The sequence below is a fragment of the Trachemys scripta genome, chromosome 11 (genome assembly GCF_013100865.1).
Source record: "Trachemys scripta elegans isolate TJP31775 chromosome 11, CAS_Tse_1.0, whole genome shotgun sequence".
Classification (NCBI taxonomy): domain Eukaryota; kingdom Metazoa; phylum Chordata; order Testudines; family Emydidae; genus Trachemys; species Trachemys scripta.
Genome location: NC_048308.1, coordinates 43,322,308 through 43,346,455, shown reverse-complemented (window position 1 = coordinate 43,346,455; position 24,148 = coordinate 43,322,308). Strand labels below are relative to the sequence as shown.

Genomic DNA, 24,148 nt, shown 5'->3' with positions numbered 1-24,148 from the left:
ACCCTCAGATTGCATCCCAAATTTCTTCCAAAGGTACACTCATCATTCCATATTAATGAACCCATACACCTCCCGACTTTTTTCCCCGAAACCACATGCAAACTCCTTTGAAGCCTCAATGCATACACTAGATGTTCGCAGAGCCTTGTCATTCTACTTGGATAGAACCAAACCCTTTAGAACCTCTTCTAGACTTTTTGTCTCTGTTGCAGAGCGCTCCAAGGGCATGCCTATTTCTACCCAGAGACTCTCGAACTGGATCTCCCAGTGTATCCGACTGTGCTATCAGATGAAAGGGGTTGCACCTCCAGATGGCATTAGAACACACTCCACTAGATCTCTGGCTGCCTCCATCGCGTTCTTACGCAAAGTTCCCTTGGCTGACATTTGTAAAGCAGCCACCTGGTCATCTGACCATACTTTTGTTAAACACTATGCCCTTATTCAAGGCCCTTTATCTGACATACGCTTGGGCAGGGCGGTACTCTCGACGGCGTTCCTACCAGATCCGAAGTCCCTACCTCCTTAAGATACACTGCTTTTAAGTCACCTGTAGTGGAGCACCCACAGGGACATCTCTCGAAGAAGAAGAGGAGGTTACTCACCCTGTGCAGTAACTGACGTTCTTTGAGATGAGTGTCCCTGTGGGTGCTCCACTACCCACCCTCCTCCCCTCTACTTCGGAGTTGGGGGGCCTCCGTGGTAGAGAAGGAACTGAGGAGACCGGCCACGCATGCGTTCTATTACCCTAGAGTCACAGCGGGGGGGGGGGGGGCAGATTCTGAGCATGCGTGGCCGCTATGAGTACTGCTGCAAAAATCTCCGGGCGAAGGCGCAGGGACGCACCAACACCTGTAGTGGAGCACCCACAGGGACACTCATCTCGAAGAACGTCAGTTACTGCACAGGGTGAGTAACCTCCTCTTCCCTGCCCTTTTTCTCCTCTATGTACCATGTCCATGCATGATTTACTTACTTCACCTTTATCCCACCACCACCACCTCCTCAGTTTACTTTTTGCTTCCCTTCCTGTGCTCCTTCCTCCCCCAGAGCCACCCTCCAAGGAGATCCAAGAGCACATCACTACATACCACCGTCCATGTCCCTTCTTATCCCTTTCCCCTCCTCATCTCCTACTAATCCCACATCCCAGTCTCCCTCCCCACTTCACAATACACACATACATTTTCTGGCTCAGTCTAGCTGTAGTGCCTGGAGGCAGCAACAAGTCCATTTATAATATGTTTTTATGTTAAATCTTTTATTTTCAAGTTGCGCTATGTACAAAGAAAATCAGCTGTTTGTAATTCTATTGTGATCAGAAGAGCTACTGTGAACAAGCTATTCTGCAATAGCTTGCTATTACAAAATAAAAATGATTTTATTCCAGAATAATTCCTCCACTTTGGAAGTGCACTAATTATTCCTGAATAATCAGTTACTTTGAGTCTGGAATAAAGTATCCACATGGCAAGCTATTAGGGCTATTCTGGAATAGATATGTGCATAATGTATGAGCAACAGCTATTCTGATGATTCCTGGGGTAGACAAGCCCTAAACATCAATTCTCCCCCAGAAGGTCAGCCACCTCAAAAGACTTATATGTGATTTATAATGAACCAATAAAATTAAACTAAACTTTAAAAAAACATGGCAGGGAAATTTTTAAAATACCTTCAAATATCTTTTCTGATTCCCCTCCACTCTGCTCCTGGGCCTGGGAAGCAGCATAGGAATTGTCAGCAGAATTGGTTTCTTTTGGGGGATGTTAGAGAGGCCGCTGCTTTTCTTACCATACCATGTATGACTATATCAGTGATTCCTAAACTGGGATTTGTGAAATGTTACAGGGGGAGTTCTCAGGAAAAAATTCCCTAATGGCGGACAGAGCTGTCCCTAGGGACTCCGGGCAGCACGGGGCCAGCAGCCTGGAGCCCCTGGACTTCCAAGAGCTAAGCAGATCAAAGCAAGCATATCTATCACACTGAGGAGATTTAAACTTCAAGACTCCTTATAAGAAATGGAAAGGGAGGTGGATATTTGTTGCTGTTTTTAAAATTAAATAGCCAGCTAGTATTGTTTTTAAAATTATGAAGAACAAGTTTAAGCTTTGTTGTAATGTGTGTTGTTTGCCTGGACTGCTCAAGACCTGAATGCTTGTGTAGGAGGAACTCTTTGAGTTGGCTTCTTAAATACCTTCATGCTATTTTACATCAGATACTCCTTGATGAAACATAGGAGTCATGTCTTATAACAGACTTATTCAAAGTGATACAAGCTATGAAAGTGAGATCTTGGAAGAGTGTTGCTGTTTTCATAATGTAATAAAAATACTGTAATGATCATTAATAAAGTGTGTAATAAGATTGTCATAAAAACAAATTTGATATTGCCAAGATCACTGCTTTTATAATTTATACTCAGGTAAAGAAGAAAATCCCTGGAAATATTCATTTTTAGGAGGGGGATCGTGAGACTTGACATTTTAGTGAAAGGGGTTCACAGGTTGTTAAAGTTTGGGAACCACTGGACTATATAGTCACCACTTTTGCATTTTGTGACCTGACTAACACTAGCACAGACTGAATCACCAGCATGCTTTGCTGTGGCTTAGCAGTAGCTGTTCCATAGTTAAGGTTGAAGTTAGTGTTTCATGAAAAGCCTGACTTTCAATAACCCTTCATCCAAAGTTCAAAGTAAATCCCGGGCCACGGCTACCCGGTGTAGATTTACCTAGGACGTGTCGTCCTTTGATTCTTAAAATACTCCTACTTACTACCTTTAAGGAGGCGGATCATTATAATGACCCCAAAAATGGGGTCAGCTTTTAAACTCCCCCGCCCTGATGCTGAGCCAGTGACGCCCAGGTGGCGTCAAACCTGATCAGCCTTGGAGAGCAGCGGGCTCCTGAGCCCCAGGCCGGGAACAGCGCACATCTCGGCGGGGGCTGCTGCCCGGGGCGGCGATAGACCTCGCGTGGTGGGGGCACTGCAGGGCGCCTAGAGCCACAAGTGCGTCCCCGGACCTCCTCGCTTGGGCCTGCCCAACAGCACCTCGGGAAACCGCTCGCGCGCAACCCCTCCTCCACCCAGGTCGCACTGGACGCTGGGAGCTGTCGTTTCGGCCGTTTGAGGCTCCGTGGCCGCCATGTTGCTGACGTAGCACCCGCCTGCTTTGGGGGTCGGTGAGGGTTGGGTTATTTTCTGCATTTCTTTTTCGCAATTATTAACTCGGTTAAACACCAAATAAATACCGTTAAAATTATTAATATCAACGAGGTGTTACTCCACTTCCGGCAGGAACCCCCCCCACCGCGTCTAACCGGAAGCAAAGGTACTTCCGGTAAGATGGCGGCGTTTGGGAGACTGAGGTAAGTTCCGACCGCGGGGGAACCTCACTGTCTTCCCTTCCACTCCTACTTCCCGCGGAGGTGCTGTCTCCTGCCGGGGCCTCTCTGTCCCTTTGTGTGTGGAGCACGATGGGGGCGGGGGGTGGCGCGGGCTCTGACGAGGGGCTGCCTTGGTACGAGCGGTCGGGGCGGACGCTAGCCGCCCATCTCCCCGGTATCCGCACAGACTCGGCGCCCGTTGAGCCCCCCTCCCCCGTTTCCTGAAAGGGCGCTGCGATCGCAGTGGCCCGCCCACATTAGTGCACCGGCTGCTAGGTCGGTCCTTCGCGAGTCTGTCTTTGGGTCCACGCTGCAGCACCCGCCTCTGCGGAATTGGCTCCTCGCCGTTTCACCGCTGCTCACGGCCGGGAGTGTCAGAGGTGGGAACTGGAGCCTCTCGGTTACTAAAAAGCCTGTTCTACACTTCGAAATCGCAGCGACCGAGTTACCGCGCCCAGGGCTGTGAACGGTGTCGTGCCCTAAGCACCGTAGTTACCGCGACCTCACCCACGGTATAGGCACGGCTACGTGGAGGGAAGGATTTTTTTCCATCAAACTGACTCCCACCTCTCAGAGAGGTGCATTAATGACCTCGAAGGAAAAACCCTTCAGTCCCTATGTAGCTATGCTGCTGTGGTGCTAGTAGTGTAGACATAGCCTAAAAAAGCTAGTAAAACTGCAGGAACAATAGAGGCCGTGGAGCTTGCTGGTTGTTTTCAGGCTTCACAAATCACTGTCAATCTTCACTTCCAGAGTTTAAGCTGCTTCAGCAACATAAGCAGTGATGGGATAAGAGTTCTCTCATGGATTGGTAACTGGTTAAAAGATAGGAAACAAAAGGTAGGAATAAATTGTCAGTTTTAAGAATGGAGAGAGGTAAATAGTGTTCCCTCAGGGTCTGTTCTGGGTCCAGTCATATTTAATATATTCATAAATGATCTGTAAAAAGGGGTAGACAGTGAGGTGGCAAAATTTGGAGATGAATCAAAATTACTCAAGATAGTTAAGTACCAGGCAGACGGCGAAGAGCTGCAAAAGGATCTCTCAAAACTGGGTGACTGGGCAACAAAATGGCCAATGACATTCAGTGTTGACAAATGCAAAGTAATGCACATTGGAAAACATCCCAACTATACATATAAAATGATGAGGTCTAAATTAGCTATTATCACTCATGAAAGAGATCTTGGAATCATTGTGGATAGTTCTCTGAAAACATCCACTCAATGTGCAGCGGCAGTCAAAAAAGCGAGCAGAATGTTGGGTATCATTGAGAGAGAGAGAGATAAGACAGAAAATATAATATTGCTGCTATATGAATCCATGGTACACCCACATCTTGAATACTGTGTGAATACATGGTCACCCCATCTAAAAAAAGATATATTGGAATTGGAAAGGGTTCAGAAAACAGTAACAAAAATTATTAGGGGGCATGGAACAGCTTCTGTATGAGGAGAGATTAAGACTGTGACTAATGGGGGCAATGATAGAGATCTATAAAATTATGACTGTGTGGAGAAAGTAAATAAGGAAGTTTTATTTACTCATAACACTAGAGCTAATTAATAGGCTGCAGGTTTAAAATAAACAAAAGGAAGTATTTTTTCACACAATGCACAGTCAACCTCCCAGCTAGCTAACAAGTCCCTCTGCTGTGAAAAGGGATAGTAACACTTTTCACAGTAGATTTACTGAGCCCTGGCAAGCCTGGGGACAAATTAAGCCCTGGATGGGGAGGTGGATGGGCAGGCAGCAGGGGCCATTGGCGATGAGGGGTGGAGGAGGCAGCAGGGAGCCTGAAGCCTGAGGGATGGAACCCAGGAAGGAGCTTGAAGCCTGAGATGGGGCCTTGTGTCCAGGAGACAGGGCCAGAGCCTGAAGCCCTGTGGCTGGAGCCTGCCATCTCACCAGTCCAGGGCTGAAGCCTGAGCCCCACAACCCCCAGGAAGATGGGGAACTCACAGGCTGCCTGTTCCTCCATGGTTGTGCCCCAGGTGTCTCCAGAGAGGGGCAGGGCCCAACCCCTGCCTGCAGACCCAGCCACCAAAACCAAGGTGGCACATCCAGAAGGAACAGGGAGGGGCATCTGCTTTGCCCCCAATTACTGCCCAGCAGGCTGTGGCTGTAAGAGAAGCCCCTGGTGGCTGCATTTGGCCACGGTGGCCACATTTGAGAAATGTTGATCTAGATCATTCCTAACAGGTGTTTGTCTAACCTGCTTTTAAAAATCTCCAATAATGGAGATTCCACAACCACCGTAGGCAATTTATTCCAGTGCTTAACCATCCTGACAGTTAAGTTTTTCCTACTGTCCAACCTAAACCTCCCTTGCTGCAATTTAAGCCCATTGCTTCTTGTCCTATCCTCAGCGGTTAAGAACAACAATTTTTCTCCCTCCTCCATGTAACAACTTTTTATGTACTTGAAAACTGTTATGTCCCCTCTCAGCCTTCTCTTTTCCAGACTAAACAAACCCAGTTTTTTCAGTCTTCCCCCATAAATCATGTTTTCTAGATCTTTAATCATTTTTGTTGCTCTTCTCTGGACTTTCTCCAATTTGTCCACATCTTTCCTGAAATGTGGTGCCCAGAACTGGACACAATACTCCAGTTGAGCCCTAATCAGCACGGAGTAGAGCGGAAGAATTGCGTCTCGTGTCTTGCTTACAACACTCTTGCTAATAATTCCAGAATGATGATCGCATTTTTGCAACAGTGTTACACTGTTGACTCATAGTTAGCTTGTTGTCCACTATGACCCTCTAGATCCCTTTCTGCAGTATTTTTTCCTAGGCAGTCATTCCCCATTTTGTATGTGCGCAACTGATTGTTCCTTTCTATGTGGAGTACTTTGCATTTGTCCCTATTGAATGCAACCACCAGGGACTTTTATTGAGGCTACAGCCTCCTGGGCTGGGGGGAAAGGAAGAGTAGCAGCCCCTCACCCTCCCTGTTACTCCTGGATTCCCTGCCTTGCTATTGGTTGCTGGGGCCGCCAGCAGGGGTTGGGTCCTGCTCCCTGCTGGAGTCACCTGGGGCACAATGCTGGAGAAGCAGGCACCCCATGAGTTCCCCATCTTCCCAGGGCAGTGGGGCTCAGGCTTTGGGATTCAGCCCTGGGATGGTGGGCTGACAGGCTCTGGCCGCAGGTCTTCGGGCGCCAGATACTTGTATATTTGTTAATATCACTTTTCACAACGGACTTACTAGCTAGCAGTAAATAAATTACGATTTGGATGTGTATATATGCATATTTCTTTGTTTTTTCTAAAACTAATTAAGTATTTTAGGAAAAAGTGGGAGAGTGGCCACCAGCAAGAGACCTTTATTTTGTTTAGGATGCACTTCCTTTTTCAGAGTACTCAAAAAAACAAAACAAAAAACCACCTAATTTCAAAGACAAGTGTATTTGGTTTTTTCCCCACAATCGTTGCTCTCTCCCATAACTGCCAAGTTTCAGAACTTGACTATCTGCATTTGCAATACAGCTATTTGTGCTTACATTTCTAAAATCAGGGAATCTAGAATAATGTCTGACAAAATTATTTTAAATAAGATAAAAATTACTCCGAACATAAAAATATACTTAACCTGACTGAATTCAGTATATTCTGTGTTTGGTAAGTTATGGATGGTACTCCTTTTCCTTTGTCTCTTGTTTGTTTGTTTGTTTGTTTTTGTTCACGGATTTTTTTTCCCAGTTACTAGTCCTATAAACTTTATATAGAAGGGAAAGATCTTTAAATCAGGAAATTAGAAAAGACAAAAGGCAATAAGAGAGAGTGATTTTCTTCTGGCTCTAACATCCAGTTTTCACCCCAGATTTGCCAAATGTTATCTTGCAATTGAAATGCTGTTAAAATACTGAGATGAAAAGCAACTGGAACAATCTTTGGCTTTCTGCTGCTTTTCAGCATTGCCAATGTGGATTTTATGTTAAGAGGTTAAACCTTCCTTCCCCTGATGAGAGTTTAAGGGAATGTCTTACTGAAAAGTATAATCAATAGGGTGACAAGATTGCAGCCGGAAGCAGGCTTTAGCAAACAAAGCTCTCTTAATTTTGGTTTTGCGATGAATGATATCCAGTTCACAGAATGGAAATTAATACTGCCTTTGTTTGGAAGTGGATTTGATATCTTTATGATCATCTTGATTATTCTAAAATTTTATTTTATATTTTAATTAGAATCTTGTCTTACATGGATACACACCTGATTTCAGTCTCAGACTGTCAGAAAATACTGAATTTCAGACCGACTTGCTTTTATGTTCTGATAGAATAACATTTCTCTTTTATTTAAGAAAATTTTGGTAGGTGTTATCCTTGTTCTTCTGTTTTCAGCAGATTAAAACATAACTGAAGTTACATTATATTATATTTATGTGAAGCAATAAGAAATATTCAAGTTAATGTCTTGGTGAGATGATTCCTAAAATGGATTCTTTTAAAGTTTTGTAAAGATCACAACTCATTTCTCCAGTGATTGTTTTACCTTTAAAAATAAATCTAAATATTGTTTCATCAGTTATAGAATGTGTTGCTTATCTTTTGTAGGTGAAACATTTTTTCATAAGAGACCCCACATTTGAGTTGAGTACATTATCATTATTTCTGCAAGTTCAGAACTTTAAGTGAGCTACAGGAAAAAATGAAGAGTAGAGTGGCACAGATAAATGTAAGTATTGTGAAGTTTAATTTTTTGGGAGAAGTACATTGTTTGGGGATTTTTGTGTGAGTTTAGTATGTATGCCTATTTCCACTTCATATATGAATACAAATTCCCTTAACTTCCACAGGAGTTATAGCATATATTGGGGAGAGAATACATATATCATAATTAAGAACAAGAAGTATTATTACTTAAACCAGCAAACTGCAGCTGGTTGATGTGCAGATATTCTTAGCAACAGATGTCCCAAGTGTTCCTGGCAGCAATGTGAAAAGGGAATGAAGTGTGAAGAGAAGTTGGTAAAAGATGGAAACAGTTCAGTAGAAAGCATGAGTGAGTTGAGGAATAGTGGAAGGTTATGAGAATGGTGGGGAGGAGAAATTGATTGCATCTTTCTCTGGATTATGATATTGGTTATTCATTTTACTATCATGCAATCAAGATTGCAAGTATGGTATTTGGATTCCTACAATTCTGAGAGACTTATTTCTTACAGTGAAGGGTCCTGCTCTTTCAGATTCTGAATGTTGTATGTTTCAGAAGGGACAGTTGCAGTACTGTTAGGAATGTAGCAGCAAGCAAAACTTCTGTTTGAAAACATAGACTTTCTTCTGGCTATTGGCTTCATGGTGCTATCTCTATGAAGTTAAATATTTTTTATGTAATTTCATTCACACACAAGGTATATAAAAACTTCCCTTCAGATAACAAAGTAGAGAAATGTTACCAATACAGTTGAGATCCAGCTAATATACTCTAAAAGCTAAATATTTGCAGAAATAATAGATTTTTTTTATTACTTTCCAGATCTTGGAGTGTTTCTTGCATGAGATGTTAATAATTAAGTAATTAGTGGATGGAATTTTTAGAAATTAATTTATAGTATAGAAGTGCTCACTCTAGAGTTTTGTCTTCTGGTCACCAAATAGTCATGACTACAGTGAAATGCATGTTATGCTTAGAGATTATATCAAGGAGTATTTTTTCTCATTTATTAATGAAAGGTGCTTGATCATTAGCTTGAAGTCTGCAGGAGACAAAAATCCTACATTTATCTTCAGAACAAGCACAGCACAAGCATCAATAATGCAAACATCTTTATGCAGCTCTGTTAATGTGTTTGAACACTGGTCTGGAAGGACAGGGTTTTAGGGCTAGGAGCAGGTATTATATATGGGGCGTTGGGGAAAGCTGAATAGTCTCTTCCATGCTCTTTCCGCTTGAGATGCAAAAGTCAGACACCACTCACAGTAGACCATGCAGCTGTTCAAAATATGATCATGGATATTCTGCTGAGCTTGGCTCCCCAAAGGGCTCAGCTCCATCAATTAGATTAGAAAGGGAAAAAGCACTCACAGTAAACTAGATGTTCATGATATTATCGTCCCTCTGTTTTCTTACCTGATTTGATTAGCAGTAAAATAGTTAACATTTTTAATGTTTAAACATTTTTGGAGTTAACCCCTATTGAGATGCTTGTGGCAGTTCATGTATCTCAGAGCTGCTGTTTCAGATTCCCTGCAAACTCATGCACTGATCATATTAAGGACTTGTCTATGCTGGGATTTTTTTTCAGTGCAAACCCCATTGTAGATGTGCTGCACAGGTGCAACTGGCCCATTTTGCACCATTGCAGATTTTTCCATAGAATGAAGTGGGGGGCATCTCTCAACCCTAAGGGCTAGAAATGTGCCTTTTTAAAATAAGTTGAGATTCTGGAACACATGATGGCAGCTTAAAAAACCAAAGTATTGGCTCACTGAGCCAGCATGAGTCAGCCCAGTTGGACCCTGGATGGGAGGATATTTCAGTCTTAATTTGTGCAGGTATTACTGTTTCTCCTAGAAGCCTCAATCAGGATCTAGTTGCATTCTGTACAGCATCTAGCACAAATAGACCCTGCTCCAAGTAATAAAAAATATAATTTCCTTTGTTTGAATATTCAAACATCATTTGGTATTGCTGTCCATCAGGAGGACCCGTTATTAAACTGCCTAGCTTTCTAAACTTATATTTGACTGGCTCCAAGGTGATATAGAAACTAGTATGTCAGCTTGTTAGTGGGCACACTGCCATCCTTATAGATGGAGTTGGGGTCAATATATATTCTATATGAGTATTGGTGACAGAATTTCAGTCCAGGAATGTTGTAAACTGCTCTTGGTATGGTGTTTGTGCATCAAGGTGATGGGTTACTCTACTTCATAGGTTGTTGTTTTTTTTTTTTGCCAGATAGGATCAGTTTGTGGTTCTGGTGAATCAGGAATAATATTTTTCAGGGGGAAGAATTAATTGTTACAGTGAAAGGGCAGAACTCAACAGAGATGGTTGCTAAGCGTAGTCAAATTAATTGTGAAAGGGCTTGGTAAGCTGTAGGAACCTATTTATAACTTCTTTTGTAGATTTATTGTAAGTGTACTTCTGATAATTCTGAATCACTGTGCGCGGCTCTGGTTCATTTTGTGAACAGAAGTATTAACTTTACAGTTAAATCTTTGTTACATGACAGATTTGTAAAATGATTGCAATTTTAACCTTTGAAAAGTACATTTATAGAATAGTTTAAATGATAAATGTATAATTTAGAAAATGTAAAACAAACGGTACAATGTAACTTGGACAGATATGATAAATGAGGCAACTGCATAGAAATTTAGGAGAGAGATAGGAGGACATTATGGAGAAAGTGTATTATAAAGAGGAATTTGGAGGAGAAAGAAAGGGAGAGCTTTGTTAAACAATGGGTATAGTAGGAGACTGTTCAAAGTATAGGGGGTGGCATGACAGCAGGTGTAAAATTTCAGAGTGGGAGAAGGACATAAAATAATCCTTCATATAAGAAGATAGATATGCTTAGTAAATATACTATTATATAAAATGTACTGTGGTCTAAAATAATTTAATACTTTGTTTTAAAGCATGGCTCCAGTTATGAAAGAAAAGAGAGCCACAGCTCTCGTCGGAGGAGTTCCTCTCCAGAAGACAGGTAAACAAGTATTTGTTTTAATTGCCTTTAATAGTAGTTAAAATTGTGTATAATCTTCATCCAGAGTGAATCAGATAAGTACAGTCAAACCTCGGAATAACACGCCCCGCGATAACGCAAATTCGGATATAATGCAATCATAAGTTGGTTCCCCTTTAAGGCCGTAATACTGTTTGCATTTTGCCAGAATACTTTTTTTACGACATTTATAAATAAACCACATTCTTCCGGTCTTATAGGATAAAGTTACTCCTGGCCATTGCAGGCCTATTGCACTTAGTTCTCGGATTGTACATGTGTCTGGTGTTTGCCTATGAACTTGTTATTGATTTCCTATATTTTTAATAATATTTTACCATTATGGATATGCCAGCTCACAAACGCAAGTCATTTTCTGCCCAAGAGAAATTGTACGCCCTGGATCAACTAAAGAAGGGCAAACAACAAACTCAGCTTGCTAGAGAGCTAGGAATTAGCAAGTCCACTCTGCGAGGGTGGAAAAAAGAAAAAAAGCTCCGTAGCCTACCCTGCATTCTTGAAGCAGAAACTGGTTTACAGTGTAAAAAGGTCAAGTTTGCTAATGACGAAAGCCTAGATTCAGCCTTGTACCAATGGTTTGTCCAGGCTCGCTCAGAAGGAGTTCCCATGTCTGGCCCTATTCTGAAAGCTCAAGCAGAAAAATTTGATCGCCTTATCAATGGAAATGAATCCAAATTTAAGGCGAGTAATGGCTGGCTGGACAGATTCAAGAAAAGGCACACTATAAGCCAAGTTCTTGTGTCTGGGGAAATCCGCTCAGCTGATAAAGAGGCTGCCAATTTCTACCCAATTGAACTTAAAAAGTTGCTGGAGGAAGGTTGCTACACAGCCGGTCAAGTTTACAACTATGACAAGACTGGTTTATGCTTTAAAATGTTACCCGATCGCACCCTCCAACCAGGACTGATAATCACAAACAAGAAGGCTTTAAGCCGAGGAAGGACCGAGTCACTCTCTTGTTTTGTGTCAACAAGTCTGGCAGCCACAAAGTCAGACCTCTGATGATCGGAAAAGCGAGGTCTCCCAGATGTTTTCATCACGTTAATATGAAGACCCTTCCCTTTGAATACACCAACAGCAAGAATGCATGGATGAATAGCTCCATATTTAAAGACTGGTTCTATAAAACTTTCGTGCCAGCCGTTCGGGCTCATTTGTGAAAACTCAAGCAGGAGGAAAAAGCTCTCCTCCTGCTGGATAATTGCCCTGCCCACCCCCCAGCGGAAAGTCTTGCCAGTCGTGACAGCAAGATTAAAGTCTCTTATCTCCTGAAAAACACTACATCAGAAATCCAGCCACTGGACCAAGGCATCATGTCGGTATTTAAGCAAAACTATCGTCGAGAAATGATCAAGTGGATGGTAGTGGATAACTCCTCCGTCGACGCATCACTGTCGTCACTCAACTTGAAAGAAGTCTGTCACCTCGGCTGGAAAGCCTGGGATGCTATCTCTGCACGTTGCATTGAACGATGCTGGATAAAGGATCTTGGTCCAGCTTTTCCGTCATCTACACACGATGATGGTAATAACGACGAGCCTGAATTTACAAGATTCATTGAAGATGACGTATGTTTAGCCGAAGAAGCACTCAGAGAATATGAGCACAGTCATCATGATATCCTCAACTGGTTTTCAGCAGATGACATCTGCCCCATATATGAACACATCTCAGATGAAAGCAACAGAGGGTCCGGTGGCACCTTTGAGACTAACAGAAGTATTGGGAGCATAAGCTTTCATGGGTAAGACCCTCACTTCTTCAGATGCAAGAAGTGAGGTTCTTACCCACAAAAGCTTATGCTCCCAATACTTCTGTTAGTCTCAAAGGTGCCACAGGACCCTCTGTTGCTTTTTACAGATTCAGACTAACACGGCTACCCCTCTGATCTCAGAAGAAGAAATTGTTGCAAATGTCAGCGGAAAGAATGAAGCTGTACCATCAGAGCCTGAAGCTAGTGGCGCTAATGATGACGACGATGATGGCACCTCAACTCCCCCACCAAAAGTGTCCGAGGCAGTAAAGCACCTAGAAGCCAGTTGGAGGTGGCTGGAAACTCAAGACGTGGACAGCGTCAAAATCCTCCAACTCAGAAGCATTCTTGACTTTGCTAGAAGCCAACAGTCCGCCGCAAATAAGCAGACCACACTAGATAACTTTTTTTTTTTTAAGAAGTGTTGAAATTTAAAATTATGGAGTCATGCAACCAGATTGACTTTGCACTCTGCGCAATGATTACTATAGTCAATCTCATATGTTTCTTTTATGTACATGTAATTAAATTACTACTTTTGTGTTTAAAACACGCTGGGATAACCGTTGTAAAAAAAAAAAACCAAGACTTAAACTGACTGGCTTGAAATGGTAAATTTTCGTAACCCCGCTATAAAGCGACTCCGCATTTATTGCGATCGAATTTTTTGGACCCCAGTTATCGCGGTATAACGGGGTTTCACTGTACAACAAAACACATTTTTGTTCCATATTTTTCACTTATGCTAATAAGTGAACATGAAAAATATAGTTATAGTCGTAATACAATGTCACTAATTGTGGATGAAAATGGGAGAGCAGTAATTGAATGTGTTCTTAATTAAAGATTTTAAAACTCTTCAATGTTCATTTTGAATACTGAACAGCTTTAAAATGGAAATTGGATTCTAGTTTCTTGCCAGCCTCCAGTGCTGTTAACCACAATTATCACTTTATAGCAAGGTTACGGATGTCGGCTGGAGACGCAAAAATGCCATTTCTTGTGCTGTCTACCATACATAAGGCATGAACTGAATTCTTTCAGGGTAACTTTCTTTTAATTTCCATTTCACTTACAGAGGGGGGATATGATTGCTCTCTTTAAATATATCAGAGGGATAAATACCAGGGAAGGAGAGGAATTATTTCAGCTCAGTACTAATGTGGACACGAGAACGAATGGATATAAACTGGCCGTGGGGAAGTTTAGGCTTGAAATTAGACAAAGGTTTCTAACCATCAGAGGGGTGAAATTTTGGAACAGCCTTCCGAGGGAAACAGTGGGGGGCAAAAGACCTCTCTGGCTTTAAGATTAAGCTTGATAGGTATATGGAGGGGATGGTTTGATGGGATACAGTGATTTTAGTCAATAGGTCAATAACGTGCAATCGCTGGTAATTAGCAACAATGGTCAATGATGGGATATTAAAAGTTACTACAGAGAACTTTTTCCAGAGGGTCTGGCTAGAGAATCTTGCCCGCATGCTCGGGGTTCAGCTGATCGCCATATTTGGGGTCGGGAAGGAATTTTCCTCCAGGGTAGATTGGAGCTGAGTCAAGGGAGAGAATTCTTCCAGGAGTGGGTGGGTCAGCTTTTGTGGCCCGCATCATGCGGGAGGTCAGACTAGATGATCATAATGGTCCCTTCTCACCTTAGAGTCTATGAGTCTATGAAACATTCTGTGGTACTAAAACATAAAGTATGTTTTCTTTTATGCCAGTACATATGGTATACTTAGCTCTGCACAAGTAAACAAAGGTGACAAATATAGTGACTGGATACATTCAGTGGGCTGTCTTGTGACTTACATAGTGCTGAGTACACTCAATATTTAACTTCAAACTCTGAGTGCTGAGTTTTCTTTTATAATGCTTCTTTTAAAGGTCACACCCCTATCAGATTAATTTGTGTTTATCACTAGAACTATATGATTTATTAAAATGTGCATCTTTCCGTCCTGAATTATATATTAATAGTGAGGCTCAGTTCATTGGTACAAAAGTGGGGCCTACTGGTTTTTAAAACATTGGTATGTGTGCAGCAACCCATGACTGAAAAACAAACCCAAGAGAGTACAATTCCTATAAACCAGAAGTTTAATAAAGTGATACTAAAAAGGTTTTTGTTTTGGGGATGGGAGTAGGTATGCAGAGCGTGAGAGGTCTTGGTCCCCTAGAGACAGAAGCTACTCTGATCACAGCAAGTATGATCAAGAATATTCAGGAAAGGGACGTGATGACAAAACTGTGGAAGCCAGGTGAGTATTAAGTATTTTGAAAATTAAAAATAGTGTTCATTCTGCTTAATATAGTTTTCAACAATTAGTATTTTGGTTAAAAGTAAAACCATTACACTTGCCTTGGTCTGAATTCTTGACAATATGTTCAGCCTTCATCTCCATAAGATGAGAATTCTTTAACGTTTACTTTCCAACTTTCGTCTGATAGGGGGTGGGGGAGAGAGACTCCCCAAGAGAAGGGGCGAGAGAAGGAATCTGATAGAAGGAAACAAAAAAAATTCCCTTCACCTGATAGAAAAAGTCCAGAAAAATCAGTACCTCATGAGCTAGTAGGCTCTGATGAACCCCCTTCAAAGAAGAGAAAAGAAGAGCTGGATCCAATTCTCACCCGCACAGGTGGCGCATACATTCCTCCAGCAAAGCTCAGGATGATGCAGGAACAAATTACGGATAAAAATAGGTAAGTCAAAGTTAACAAATTTCACAATTAACAAGATTTACTGGCATAGTAGAGCACTGTAAAACAAAAGTGTAAAATATTTTTGATTGTCTGATCAAACATGAAAGTTGTTCAGCACCCATGAAATGCAGAAACAGCGATGCCACGTGCTGTAATTTTTGGGGTTGTGACCTACCTTTGAAATGTAAATAGTAAAAAGTAATATATAAATATTCATCATAAATGTGTAGGTTGATATTTTATCCTGTAAAATAGCTTTGGAATATCTTCTTTAATTAAAATATATCAAAATATTTTGAGAAAGGTGACAGTTATGAGTACAGTGGACATACACAGCAAAAAGGGGTAGGGATACATTTATTTTCCAATTTTGTTTTAAAAAAAAAAGGGGGCGGGGGGTTCCTTTCATTTATAAGTACTTACACTACTACTGAAATTTCTTTTTTTTAGTCACTAAGAATGAGGAATTAATTCATATCTACACTCACTAAATGTTAATCATATGTATTCATAAATAAGAAACACGATTACATAGAAAGGGGTATGAGTCTGTATAATTTGTGACATTTTTCTGTGTTACAAATTAGTTATGGCAGGAACTGTAAATATGCCAAAATCAAATGCCTTTTTTGCAAACAATTGTTTTTCACAATTCCCTAGGAAGTCGTTCAAAAATCTATTATTGAATATTGCAGATAAATCTTAACTATATTGTGGTAATTTTTTTTGAAGTATAATATTTTAGTATAATACTGTTTAACATTCCTGTATGTTGTTCTTTTATTCTGGTTCATTTCCTGTATTTGCTATTAGCAGAGAGATTTGTGGGATAAAGTTTTCTTTTATTTTCTTCTCCATAGAAAACCATACTTCAGCATTAACTTTACAGTTTTTATTGGGTTTGGGGAGAGAGAGAGTTTTTGTAAATCAGATTGGTTTAGTAGTAGTGAGTTACAGTCAGTATACCATAATCATAAAACCAAAACTGAAAAAGGCAGCAAAATATATTGTAAGCATTGTACCTTGGGGCTCCTGTTGACTACAAATTAATTTCACATTTTTGGTATATTAAAGTGTATTTATGGTGTCCCTAGATATACCTGTATTACATTATTAATATTTTCATAATAGCTTAGCATATCAAAGGATGAGTTGGGAAGCCCTGAAGAAGTCAATCAACGGTCTTGTCAATAAGGTGAATGTTTCTAATATAGAAAATATCATCCATGAACTTCTTCAAGAAAATATTGTCAGAGGAAGGTAAGTGTCAAATGATTGTTTCATAATAAATAATTCTTTAGTTTTTCTATTTATAATATGTAAAGAATACTGACACTAAGACAAACTAAGACTAGTTAGTTTTTTAAATAGCTCTGAAACTCTTCTATGCTATAAAAAGAACCTGCATGGAAAATAAGAATGGTTTTGTTTGCAGAGAAAAAACATTTGCTGCTGTAGATTGGAGAGACCAGAGTAAGAGGTTACCCACTTTTTGCCTAAGTGGTTTTCATTTTAGGAATACTTTTTTTTTAAATCCCTAATTACAGGCTGTAAATCCATGTGTATCAGTGGAGAAAAGCACTTTTTCAAAAAAAATCCGTATCTAGTAGTGTGCTTGTGATCACTACTGTCTGATGTGTATGTGCTGTGCCATAATTATCCTTGCCTTTGTAACCTGTGGAATGGACTACTGCAGTGTTTTCCCAGGCCATATGGAAACTATAGCTGATATATAATGCATAGCTTGTGGTGCTGTTGGTAGCATAGTATACCAGTTTTTCAAAGACCAGATTTGTTCCTAGTTTTCAGGTATAGTTCAGTATGTTGATCTATGAAGCTATTTATAGTTTGGATTATAGTTATGAGAATATTCCTGCCCCTAAGGTCATCTGGGTTGTTTTTGCTAACACTCTCCAAATTTAAATGAAGGAGGGCCCTTGATCTGCCAACATCAGATTCTGCTGACTTTCCAGGGACCTTGCAACAGCCATCTCTTCTTTCTGTCTTTTGCCTGCTAATGGTTATATATTTATATTTGTACAGAGGTTTTAAATAACTTTTTTAACACTTATTTTATTCAACAGGTTATTTGTATTTTGTACAGCATCAAAAGTTCTTTTCATGGTTAAATGGTTTTAAAAACTGAAATTGAGTTAAAATCTTTAAAGCAATTCTGAAAGGTCAGTTTGTAGGTAATATCTTAGCTGACCCTTTATACCTCACTTAACATAGTATCTGCTTTTTTTGGTTTAAATACACCTCTACCCCGATATAACGTGACCCGATATAACACGAATTCGAATATAATGCAGTAAAACAGATCAAAGCAAGTTCGATATAACTCGGTTTCACCTATAACGTGGTAAGATTTTTTTGGCTCCCGAGGACAGCGTTATATCGGGGTAGAGGTGTAGTTGAACATAATATAAAAAGAGAAAACCACACTGAATAGTTGGGAGCAGGTATAGTTACAGAATCAAAAGAAGCAAGTACATACAGTGTAGGAGGATACTCTAACATAAGGATGATGGAATTCTTGCTCAGTGAGTTTTTAGAGGCGTCTAATAAAAATTGGTGAGGATTAAAAGGGGATTTTGTCCAAGACTAAAAATGTTGCTGCAGACACAAACCTGGTGATAGTGCAGTTGAGAAGAAATATTCAGCATTGTTACTTTCCCAACTTCAATTAATTCTACTAAGCAGGACAAGAAAATCTAAATTAATATTATGATACTTGTGATTACACACACTGTAGCAGTAACATCATCTGAGGCAGGAAGGGCGGGCTTCTCGGGATCTGAGTTTTACACTGTTAAATAATAGTTGTCCTACTGTTGTTAGAGAAGTTTAGGGAACAGGATGGGAGAACCTATTGAGTAGAAATGATTTCATCTCAAGCATTAGAATAGATCTTCAAATTCATTTCTCATCCCTGATCACTAGGCATTTCCCATGCATCTGGAAGACCACACCCTAAAAGTAGCAGACCTAATGGGAAAGAATTCCTTGAGTTTCCCAAGCAGCATAGGCTCCACATACATCTTCACTGCTTCCTCTTAGAAATTGAAGGTTGTTTCATATTGTCAGGACAGCAGGCATGACCTTCCCAGTAAAACAAGATTGAGTAAAAGTAGTGCATGTCATATGAAAACAAAAGATCTAGCATGTATGATATCTGCACTTCACAAAAGTTAATTCAGATAAGGTGCTGATTTTGGGTTGTTTACAGTGCAGGAAGCAAAAATCACATCCTATCAATAAGTATTTCTATGACCCCAATCATCTGAGTGTCTCATAATCTTTAATGCATTTATCTTTACGATACCCCTGTGAGGTAGGGAAGTACTGTTATTCCCACGGGCACAGAAAGGCTAAGTGACTTGGACAAGGTTAAATAGGAAGTCTGTGGCAGAGCAGGGATTTGAACCCACATCTTCCAAATTCTAGGGTAGTGCTGTAATTGCTGAACCATCTTTCCTCTCTGTTCTACTTGTCCATTTCTCTCTGACATATAGACAGGGCAGAATATCTCTGAGCTAACAGCTGCTGTAAGATGGCTCATGTCCTCTTTTTTTCTCTCCCCACACCCCCCTTCAGCTCCCTCAGTTTATTCCTCTGTGTTTTGTCTAGAAAGATAAGTCCTCAAAAACTTTTTGAGAAAGGAGAAAAAGTATGTTAATCTCAGTTTTCTAGTATTAATCTCGTGCAATAGTTATTACAGATTGGTATAAACATTAGATATTAAACTAGTCAGCAGTCTTAAAATTAATAAAGATATATTGATATCAGAACTGCTAATCCAGAAAAATAGATGCCCTCTTTGTTTTTAATGTGAGAAGTAAAAAAGCCTTTTGGTCTTCTACTAAGGTTGGTGAGAAAGAGAAGCAGAAAAACCAAGAGCAACACATTCTGCCTTGAACAAAGGCAATTATTTTACGTCTAGAACGAATAATTTTAAAAATACCTGGAAATACATATTTTGTTGTGGCTCTAGGCAGACTATAACACCTGCTATAATGTAAATGTTACAATTATGGTACTGTTAGGGCAGGGGTGGGAAACCTACGGCCCATGGGCAGGATTTGGCCTGCTATCTAATTTCATCCAGGCTGCAGCAAGCCTCCACGCTGCAGGCCAGAAGCCCTGAGCCTCGGTTCCCCCCCCCGCCCCCACCCCTGTGCGGGGCTAGAGCCGTGAGCGCCAGATCACCCCACTGCGGGGGGAAGCTAGGGTTCCCAGGCCATTAAAAGTCCGGTCGGCTCCGGACAGCTCCTAGAAACATCTGGCATGTCCCTGCTGCCCGTACGCGCAGGTGTGATCAGGGAAGCTCAGCACACTACCCCTGCCCTGAGCGCCACCTCTTCTGGGGTCCGTGGACAATGGGAGCTGCAGGGGTGGCGCTTGCGGGCGCAGGCAGCGCACACTGTGCTGCACCGCCTGGCCACACCTCCACCTAGGGGCCAGATATGCTGGCCACTTCCAGGAGCAGTATGAAGCTAGGGCAGGCAGGGAGCCTGCCTTAGCCCCGTTGCGCCGCGCACCAAGAGTCACCTGAGGTAAGCACTGCCCAGCCGGAGTCCACACCCTGAGCCACCTGTCCCTCAGGTTGGAACCCCCTTCCACACTCTAATTCCCTCCCAGATCCCGAGACCCCTCCCACACCCTAACCCCCGTCCTAGCCCTGAGCCTGCTCCTGCACTTCTAACCCTTTGGCCTCAGCCCAGAGCTCCCTCCTGCACCCTAAACCACTCATCCCAGCCCCACCCCAGAGCCCGCACCCCCAGCCGGAGTCCTCACCTCCTCCTACACCCCAAACTCCTGTCCCAGCCACAAGTACTCCCGTTCTTTCTCCCAAACCCTGAACCCCTAATTTCTGGCCCCACCCTGAAGCCTAGTGGAAGCCCTGAGCCTCCACACTCACACGCCTGTAAGGCTGGAGCCACAAGCGCCAGTTTACCGCGCTGCAGAGGGAAGCTCCGAGCCTCTGCGCCACCTACCCCATGGGGCTGCGTGCAGTCTGTGACTGATTTTTTTAATGTGGGTCAGTGGCCGCTTTAGAAAAAAGGTTCTCCGTCCCTGTGTTAGGGTATATCTACACAGGGATAAAATACTCGCAGCTGGGCTGGGTCAGCTAACTTGGGTTCACAGGGCTGAAAATCTGCTGTATAGATGTTCGGGCTCTGGGACCCTGCACGGTTGGAGGGTCCCAGAGCTCAGGTTCCAACCTGAGTCTGAATGTCTACAAAGTGATATATTTTTTTTTTTTTTTTTTTTTTTTTTAGCCCTAAAGCCCAAATCAGCTGACCCGGGCCAGCCGTGCCATGCTGTGGGGATTTTATCCCTGTGTAGATGTACATTTAGAGAAGAGGGATGTATTGGGTATGCTATTTTTTTTTTTTTTTTTTTTTAATCTGAAGTGGAGGAGGGATCCAACTGTTGCAAAGAATCTAAAAAGAAGAAATAACTATCTAGGTCCCAGGCATCACTTCTAGCAGGAGGTGACAGTAAAGTCTTTGACAGCCTATTGTAGAACAGTTTTTATTGTAGCACTTTCCTCTCTATGAATTTTATATCTGAAAAACTGTATTTCTTTCTTACAGGCAGTGATTATTTTTAAAATATGGGTTACATAACTTATTAAAATAGTTGTCTAGTCTCTGGGAGTTCTTTGTGTGCTTGTGATAAAGGTTTTTTATCTAGTTTTATTAAGTTGCATGCACAAATTTTAGATATAAAAACAGCACCATTTGGCGTCATCTCATTTAATTAAATTGTAACTCCTAAACTGGCACAACCCCCCCCCCCCCCCCCACAAGTTTTTTAAAGGCGAATGCAAAATTGGAAAGCCAATTTTTTTTATTCAGCTGTTAACATACAGGCATGATAGTTATCTTTGTGTCTATTTAAGATGGTTCCAGAAGAAGCATAAGACTAATCTTTATGCCAAGTGAAGTCTTGCACTCATGGAGAGTTTTGTTGAAATGCAAGCAGTCAGAGCTCAATTGAGTGGAGAGCTCCATGTGGGTGCATAGATCAGGTTTCAAGATCTAGGTCTTAGAGGGCAAATCAGTTTTGTGTGTTACGTTGTAATAATATAGGTAAAGGAATTTTTTACATTATTTTTAGGTTCCACGTCCCACATACTACAGAGAATGAGTAAATATTAATAAGAATTCTTTTGTTTCTGTGTTACTTAGGCTAGCCAGGAGACTAGAATGCACAATCTTCTGCCACTCCATTAATTTTCTGTAACTAGAACTGTGTGGGAACCAGAATTTCAGTTTCATGCAAAATTCTTCAATTTTGAAATTTGTTTTTATTCTGAATAGGAACAAAAACATAATTTTTGAAATTTATGAAAAAAATCTTGTTTGGGCTCTGCCAACATGGTTTTTTTTATTTTAAATTTTATATTCTAAAATAAATTTCTAAACAGTCATTTAAAAACTAAATATGTACATGTTCCATTCCAATAGGATCATTTCAGATTTCTTTTTTTTTTTTTGCGACAATATTGTTAAAATCAGCATATTTCCTCACCCGTCACATTTTAATTTTGGTGAATTGACATTTTCCAGCAGAAAAAAATTGGATAATTTTCAGCCAGTTCTACCTGGAAGGAGATGTTAAAATGAAAATGTGATGCATTGAGCCCAGTTTTATATAATAATTTAAATTAGGTAATATCTCCACTATACACACATTATAATCTGCCATTTATACTTCAATTTAGGTTGAATCGGCTACTCCTGATCTTTGGGGGTTTATGATTAGACCAATTCACAGGATAAGTGTCTCCCTAATATCCTGAGACCAGCACGGCTCCAAGAAAACTGCAAATTTAGGATAAAAATTGGCATGCAAAATTCTAGCCTGGAAATAAATGTTTAAGGTCTGATGTTGCATTCTTTGGACACACACATATTCTATTGTACTCACCATATGTCGTGTGAGACAAATTAACTCTCTTATTACAGTCCAGCATATATGAATCGTGATAGTTTTTTTTATGTAATGTGTTCAGATGAGTAGCATGTACTAATAATATTGTGCTGCATTTGATAAATGCATTTGTTTGATACCATAATTTAGTGAAGTGGCAAGGGATGGAGTGCCTTAATCTTTTAGATTCATGTCAAAACCTTAATTTAGTCATTTAATGATTTGGGTGAAGTTGAAGTCCCTGAAAATGAGGAACTAATAGAATTAGAGTAGTGGCAGACATTTTGCTAGCTTCCTCAAAGCTTTGCCAGTGCACTTAAATCCGGACATGCAACAGTGCCCCAATTAACGTGTTGGGTTTCTTTTGATCTGAGTCTGCCAATTATGCTGAACTGGGCCAAGTTGCTAACAGTAGTAGTCTTTAGTGGGTAGGAAAGTAGTTAATATAAGCACTTGATCATCTCCTCCCTGTCTCACTGTTCATGTTCTCAGAAGCAATGTTTCTGTCCCCAACTGTCAGTTCAAAGCATAGTTACGGTGTTTAAAAGTTTGCTGGTCCATGTGGGGAAAATTCATAACATTACAATTTGAAGACTGTTCTGGTCTTGCTGAACATACTATTTTCTTTATTAGTCTTAAATTGGGTTGTGGGTTTTGGTTTGTTTTTTGGGTTGATGACATTGCAAGATTTCTGTTCCTGAGAAGTTCATTTGCTTTTGATTATACTCATTATTTAAAAAGTCACAATTCTGTGTTTATCATAATTAACTGCTGTGGAGATGGCTATTCTGTCACAAATAAATATTATTAATTCAGTTGAGGAGTAAGGAACAAGATCAGATGAACTCTTAAGCCACAAAGATGCTGTTTTCATACACATTTCTTATTTACTGTAATTAAAAAAACAGTAGCAGCAGAATTATTTTTATAAGGTGTTAATGGCCTTTTGAATATCAACCATTACAAAAAAAAATAATTTATGGTAAGATAAAAAGTAATGATTAGATAATTCTCATCCAATTTTTGTGACACATTTTCTGCTCTCATCTTTTTTCAATTACATTATATACCTACCACAAGCTTTCAGATCATGTTGTTAGCTAGAATTTGTATTTGTTTGGGGTAATTTTTTTAACTATAGATTCCCTCCCCCCCCCCCTGTTTTCCCAAACCAGCTTTAATCTTTCACTTTTTTTATTAAAAAGGATAAAGTGAGTTTCTTGCCTCTTATTTTAGTTTTTCTAAATTAAGTTGAAAAATTAAAAGCAGAGTTTTTTCTTCTTGTAATAGCTTTTTTCCCAGAACGTTATCAAGAGGGGTTTCCGAAAGGATTTCGCATTTAATCTTTCACATTTAATTTAATTTAATTTTCTTTTTTTTTGTAAAGACTAATTGGAAGTGTAAATCATTCCTAATCTTTAGTAAAAAGTTAGTTTTTTAGTAGCTAGTAGAAATAGCATTGAAATGTCTAGGAAATTTAACTAGGTTTAATCTTCAATTGAGAGGTCTCAATATACAGTAACCATTGTGTTTTGTATATTTACACTTGTCCCTTTCTAAAGTGACCTTACCTGCAAGTGAATGGCTTTTGTAACTTAGGGCTAAGTTAAGAGGAAGATAGAGGTGCAGAAAGAGAGAACTAGAAAGATTAATTTTTTTGAAAGACAA

General features: G+C 40.5%; 1 protein-coding gene across 3 annotated transcripts in view; it reads left to right on the top strand.

The window, feature by feature from the left end:
• Positions 1-3,161: 3,161 nt before the first annotated feature.
• CWC22 (CWC22 spliceosome associated protein homolog) overlaps positions 3,162-24,148 on the top strand; it is a 50,235-nt gene continuing 29,248 nt past the window's right edge. Inside the window, exons 1-6 of one of the 3 annotated variants that reach the window (XM_034785682.1) lie at positions 3,162-3,181; positions 7,947-8,067; positions 10,980-11,047; positions 14,983-15,096; positions 15,287-15,538; positions 16,670-16,798. In XM_034785682.1, the coding sequence (XP_034641573.1) occupies positions 8,041-8,067; positions 10,980-11,047; positions 14,983-15,096; positions 15,287-15,538; positions 16,670-16,798 (590 nt within the window). In that variant the 5' untranslated portion in view covers positions 3,162-3,181; positions 7,947-8,040. Of the gene's footprint in view, positions 3,182-3,280; positions 3,372-3,749; positions 3,770-7,946; positions 8,068-10,979; positions 11,048-14,982; positions 15,097-15,286; positions 15,539-16,669; positions 16,799-24,148 lie in introns of those variants that run through there. The other 2 variants (XM_034785680.1, XM_034785681.1) reach the window with 2 other exon arrangements.